At 41.9% G+C, this 6,557-nt stretch overlaps 1 protein-coding gene across 1 annotated transcript in view; it reads left to right on the top strand.

Moving 5' to 3' along the window:
- The first annotated feature begins 351 nt into the window (after positions 1-351).
- nkd1 (NKD inhibitor of WNT signaling pathway 1) overlaps positions 352-6,557 on the top strand; it is a 32,259-nt gene continuing 26,053 nt past the window's right edge. Inside the window, exons 1-3 of the mRNA XM_031746573.2 lie at positions 352-527; positions 643-675; positions 913-1,052. Coding sequence (XP_031602433.1) covers positions 503-527; positions 643-675; positions 913-1,052 — 198 coding nt within the window. The 5' untranslated portion in view covers positions 352-502. The remainder of the gene's footprint in view (positions 528-642; positions 676-912; positions 1,053-6,557) is intronic.

Below are 6,557 nucleotides of genomic sequence, written 5' to 3'. Positions count from 1 at the left end.
TTTCATAATAAAAGCATTGTAAAGCACGAACATGGGTCACTGAGGGGTTCTGTTGTATGTGTGTGTGTGTGTGTGTGTGTGTGTGTGTTTTAACCCGTGGTGCACCTGTAACCAGACTAGGTTTGGTTTCTGGCTCTACGTGTTTAAGACTCTAAGAGTGCGCCGCATTGTAAATATTTGTTATTTTCAAAGTCAGAATGACATGCCCTTCTCTCGGTCCATTATTACTTGAGCTATCGTCAGTCGCTTGTGCTTTAATCTGAAATCGGTGGAAGGAAGTCGCACAGCCTATTGTCTTTCGTGCGTCTCGTCAGTGGCGGCGCTCTGGATCAAAGGCTCGTTTGGCTCCCTGGTCTTATGGTCCAGTTCTGAGCGCAGTCTGCTCTCGGTCTCCACGGACGCTCCTCTGTCTGGATATCGTAGCGCGTCTCTGTTTTTTTTGTTATTCCTTCTTTGGATTATATTCATCTGATGGTTTTCAACTCCAACTCGATGCATAGAAATGGGTAAACTGCACTCGAAACATGGTAAGACGTCTTATTCCCGAGAGAAATATCACAGCTGTAGTTGCTGGGTTACTTTCGAGTAACACATTCATTGTCTCTTGTCTTTCTTTTTCTTTTTCTATCTCCTTCTCAAAAGCTGCTATTTGTAAACCGCGGGAGAGTCCAGAAGGTAAGCGCACTTATTCCCCCCCTCTCTCCTACATGATGCACTCAAACATTTTCTGAGCATTTCGGTCAGTTTGTGAACAGCGGAGCAGTTTCCAGAGTCCGTATCAGCCTCAGCGTATTGCAGCGCGAAGGCTCCGAGAGTCTTTGAAGATTAACGCGCTTGTAGTGTGAACACATTAGAGAGAGAGGAAGAAAACGGTTTGTAGTCACTGCTAATACTGCTGCTTTTGTGTTTCAGGCGACAGTTTTGTAGTGAATGCCTGTTTGGCGAGGAAGGGAATCGATGACTGGCTCGTGAAGCAGAAATACTACTGCACGAGCTCGCGCCTCGAGCAACAGGACTGTCACCACAAGAATAACTGCGGGTTAACTGCACGGGTGAGTGTGACTGTATACATACACTCGGGTATTCATAATGAAGTTTTGCTCCACGACTTCTTTTATTTGTAAAGTTTGTCTTGTAACTCAAGTATTGCGTGTCTCCTCGTATATGTTTCACACCTTAAGCAGTTTTTTAAAAAACATTTCATTTCATATTTTTTTTATGTCATTTCTACGATAGCACGAGAAGCTACATTTAACCTCAAGTGTTGTCAGTCTTTTTTTGACTCTTTGGTGGATAAACTTTTAACAGTGGCTCTTCACAGTGAGTTAAATGTCGCTCATGACGAGAAAAAAAGTAATTAAAGTAAACCAATCACAATCTTACTTTTGTTTTCCCTGTGACAAAATAAGACCGTTGAGCTCACTGTTGTAGGGAACAAATGCGCAGCCGTATGCACTTGATCTGAGGGATTATTTTTCAGGTAACAATAGATCAAGCCTTGAAAGCAGTTCAGTGTGACAGTCCGGTGACAAGTGTGGATCGTAAGGGCTGGAGAGAGAAATGTTGGAGGTCACGCTTGTTTTGTATTTTGGCATTGCCGTAAACACGGTGCTTATTGTCAAGCGGGGAAATCCTTTGGAATTGCTTCAGAGGAGCGTTAAGCCTCTTTGGTTAGCCATGCCTTCCTCAAAGGCAGCATGTTTGAGGAATTGGAGCCCATCAAGAATTAAAAAAACAACAACAACAACCAAAAAAAGAAAAGAAAAGGAAAATCAGTCCCTCCACTCACAATCCAGACAGTTTGAGAAGAAATACATCAATTTATTAAATGCATCCCACAATCCAGGATATATCACACCCACTGTAATATTCTGTTGTGTTACTGCATGGCATGATTTTCCTTTTTAAAATACTCAACAGATCCTTTAGTGTTCACTGTTCTTAAAGACTAGAATCCTATCATCAGCAACATGCAGCTCCGTGGCATCATTTTCATGCAGCAAGCTGAAACCATGTCATGCCCATGCTTTTAAACTGTAAATAACACAAGTGAGACAGAAATACACATGCAGATTAGAATTCCTTAATTAACCACTAGTATAAGAAGTCATTGGCATACAACCCGAGAAAGTGTAAGGCAACAAAATGGTCTGCTGATTCCCACTGAAGCCAAAGACAAAGTCCGCTGTTGTTTTGTCTTCTGCTGCAAGAGGTGTTTGGTAGATTTGGTTAGCGGAGCTGTAGAATAAAGTCTAGGGAGCTTGGCATCTACAGAAAAAATTGTTCATCCTGACATGTGCCCAGAGCTGCAGCAAACTTCTTCATATGGTAACAGGATCACACTCACAGCAGGCGCTGGGATGTATTTTGAAGAGGGGTTTTATGGAGGAAAAACAATCTGAATCCCATGTTTCTTTTTCAGAGCATGTAGCCGCTGCTGCAGCAAAAATCCATTCCATTTATTTAGCTGTTTATATGTTCAGCGGGGTTCATATGCTTTGGGCAATTTAAGCATTTAAAACCACATTATTATCATGCAATTACCATAAATTATTACTGCAAAAACAAACATTCGTTACTTTTTTCCTCGACATATTCACATGCTGCTTTTCCCAGCAACAGTCATGTGTGAAGTTTTGGCTCAGGATGGATGAGGCCCCCGCCAAAAGGGTTGGATGTTTTTGAACAATTTAGAGTTCAGCTTGTATAAACAATTCAAGTCTCGGTGTCTAATAGCTTATTTTATAACTCAGAAGGAAAATGAATAAAAGAAGAAAAGTTGTTTCCACATCAATATTTATTTGGGCACTTTTCTCTTTTGTTTTGTGATTATAAAGTGGATTCTAAATCTGTAATAATTATTAAAGTTTAAAGCATTTATGTTTTTTTCCTCCATTCTGTGCCAGGGCATGAAGCATATTTTACATTTTTATAAAGACAAGACTTCGCAATCCCTCATGCTCTGTAGTGTACTGAGTTACACATTTGCCTAATAAGCAAAAGATACCCAGTTTGATTCCGGGAGGAGACACAAATCCCGCGGGAGTTGCGTCAGGAAGGGCATTTGGCGTAAAAATATGCCAATCTAGCCGCTTGTGAATAAGGGAGCGGTTGAATGTAGCCTTTGAATAAACATTCACATTAAGCTAATCATTAATCAGAAGCAACGTGGTTTACAAGCTGTGTCGTGATGTGAAATAGCTTTCGGTAATTTCCCTACAGTCTTATATAACTGCATAGTCATACTTTTTATGTTTGGGTTGTGTGGCATAAGCACGGTGTGTTGCTTTTCTTCACAGTAGTTGTTAAGAAGAGTTACACAAACCATACCAAGTCTCAACCTTTCCAGTGGATTTACTGAAAAATTCCACGAGTGGAGGTCATTCCAAACCTGTTTCATTGACTCCATAAATAATGCATTATCTCAGTGATCATGAATTGTTGTTAAAATGAAGTAGGTTTGCCTCTATTAAAGAAAATGCTTACCATATCATTAGTTTTAACTGAATTGAAAGACTTAATGATGTGTGAGAAGAAGTTTAAGAGCCTGGCCCTGCGGTGCTTTAAGCTTAAAATACAATAAAACAAAAATGGGAGCTAATCTTTTATGCGAGAATACAAGTCTGCTCTCTTTGCTTTGAAAGTTGTCTATATTGCGTAGAATACCTGGTGAGATAGTTATTTGTACCCATTATTCTTTAAGCCCCCTCTCCATGCTGAAACAGGGTCCAGCAGAATGTGGGTCGGGTGTCAACAGTGGGGAGTCCACGCCTGGAATTCTTTTGAACCATTTTTTTTTTCAAACCATATTCCCCATCAGAACACTGCAGATTTTAAAGTGGTCATTGTTGAGTAGAGTGCCTCACATTAGCAAATTTTTTCTTTATTTAATGGTTTTAGATTGAAATTGTGTTCGAGCACACACGGACAGACTAAGGCTTGTACTTGAAAGCACTTGAAGACTTAATGATGATTCCATGCAGGCTCTACACCCATTCATGATTTGTGTTGTCAGATATAAGGCTGCGGGAGCTTGGCATACAGTGAGTGAGTGGTGTGGGCAGGTGGACCTGTTGGTCCTCAACACACGAGATCCAGGTCATGTGAGCCTTGGCACACTTTAGCCTGAGTGCACAGCATGGTGTCTGCACCCACCAATAAATCTGATATGTTATGTGCAGCCTGTAAAATTCTTTTGCTGACAGAGACACTGATAGCGACTGAAGATTTTCACAACTTTCGGAATTGGAAGTTCAAGTTTCTGGTGACTACTTTATGAGCTTACCTCATTTGGAACTGAGTGCCACTTGTCACTTGCCTTCTTCACAAGTTCTCCCTTTCGATTTTGAAATCCCCTTCCCCCTCTTTTGCTTCTCCCTTCTCCTCCTTTCTCCCTTCCTATCCTCCATCTGTTTGTTGTGCTCACCCTGTGGCCTTGTGTCAGTTGCGGCTGATGAAATGAGGCTGCATTTGAAGTGGGCCACGCCGGGGGGTGTTTTTAGTGACACTGATGGCCACTCCGCCCTAAAGCCCTACCCTCTGTATAGAAAAAAACCCCTCCATGTCCAGTCTTGCCAAGCTACCACTCTCCAAAGCCTGGATTAGTTTTTTTCTTCAGCTGAACTTCCATCAGTTTGTGAGGAGCGTAGACAAAAAGCAAAGGTACATCAGACGACAAATGCAACTCAGAAGTGAATCACAGTGGAACTTCTGCCCCCAACTCCTCCTGTCTCACAGTTGGTTGCTAGGTCTTTGATTTGTTTTTGTTTTGTTTTTTTGAAAGTAGAAAGGTTTTTTTGGAAATAGGCCTAAAGCTTTTAAACGCATTCCCTCAGCCTCCAAGTCTGATAAAAGACATGGCAGGTTTTGCGCCCCCTTCGTTTTTCGTTTTTCGCTTCTGCTGTTGTGCTTTTTCTTTCCTTGTCGTTTTCACAAAGCAAGGGCCCTTGTCTAGAAGCTGAAAGCACCTTTCAAATGCAGACTCCTCTTCCTCTTTCTCTCCTTCTTTCTGTTTTCTCCCTGTGCGTTTTCTTTTCCCACCGGCTGCCCTCTTGTGCGTGCTGTGTGACGTATGCCCCTCTCCCACTGGGCTCTACCCCCTCTGTGCTCCCAAGGGACCAAGGGCCTGTTGTTGCTCTTTGAAGAGGCTGGGAGAAAAGTTTGGAGCCACACTCTAAAGAGAAGAAAAGCCCTGGCCTTTGGGAGGAGGGGTACCACCTGGCCATGGAGGGGCTCGGCGATTTTCTTCTTATTTTCCCATGAGAAGATGCTGTGGAAGTCTTGGGCTGACATCAGCGTAGCTGGGGGACTGGGAGGTTCAAGGAAGTGGACGTGGCTTTAATGTCACATCAGGCATCATATGTCAAAAAGGTTCCTGAAAGCTGGAAGAGTTTCTCCTGTGTGACAAAGCAGAGTGGATAACTCTCAGCTGTTGTGAATGGTGTCTTCTGTAAAGGGTTTATGTCAAAGAATGTTGTGGTTTTGTGTAAGATTGAGCTCTAGTAGCATTTAGATACTTGATCAGGGTTACTTGTGTTTCTTTTTTGTTAAATCTGATGAATCAATATATTTCACCATATTATACCTAAGACTGAATTTATTAAGACGTAGAAGTCTTTAACATATTCTTTGTGAAGGAACTGTCACTGTAGGTCTCAGTAGAAATAAAATTATTAACATGTTATTAGCCAGAGTGAAATGCTCATGTATGTGCATATCTGTTCAAGCGTGTGCGTGTAAGTGTCCAGTGTGTCTGGAGTCAGCTGTCCGGATGCACTTCAGAGATCAAAGGCTTCCACGGGAATGTGCTGTGAATCTCAGGGGATTAGCAGCTGAGATTGTGCTTTGTTTTCCCAAATATATGCTCAGTATGGAGCAACGGATAGCTGTTGATCAAAGTGTCTTTCTGGCTGGAGAGTTTTGTTCCGCACTTGAGGGTGGCATTTATTTCACGACTCGAAAGAATGGATAGAGGATGTTCTCCTCTTTAGTCTCCCTGTGGATTGAAATGGCTGATAAGTAGTAAACAGTATGGATGGTTCGAATCTAATTACAGAGTTTATTTAACTGACGTCATTATCTGTTTTGATGTGTTTATGCATGGGACATGCTAATATTTATAAACGTTTTGCTTTTTAATTTTTGGACAACATGAAGTTATAAATAAGAGTAATAAAATGTAAAACATGGAGATAATAGATAACTAGAGGTTTCTTGGAGCGAATTGCAAAATTTTGAAGATTGAGAGGATGAGAAAGCTGTGGTCTGATATGTTGTTGTTATTTTTCATTGTTTTTCTTGTGTAAAGCAACTGTAAAAATAGTCTTTCATACTTCCCGGACAGGCGGCGTAGTGCGCGTAGGTCTGGGAGAAAACTCTAGGTGACTGGGGACCCTGCGGTGGTCCTGGGGTTTCTGTGGGAGCTCAGTGCTCAATTTAATCACCCACTTAAAAGGCTCAGCTGAAGTGGGTGTTTAAGTGTTTAAACCCTGAATAATTCTCTGTTGTTTGTTTATCGGGTTCCCCTGCGGGTTGCGCTGTGGCCCATGCAGTAAGTG

This window comes from Oreochromis aureus, linkage group 1 (genome assembly GCF_013358895.1).
Source record: "Oreochromis aureus strain Israel breed Guangdong linkage group 1, ZZ_aureus, whole genome shotgun sequence".
In the NCBI taxonomy this organism is placed as follows: Eukaryota; Metazoa; Chordata; class Actinopteri; order Cichliformes; family Cichlidae; genus Oreochromis; species Oreochromis aureus.
This window is presented reverse-complemented; position numbering and strand designations above follow the sequence as displayed.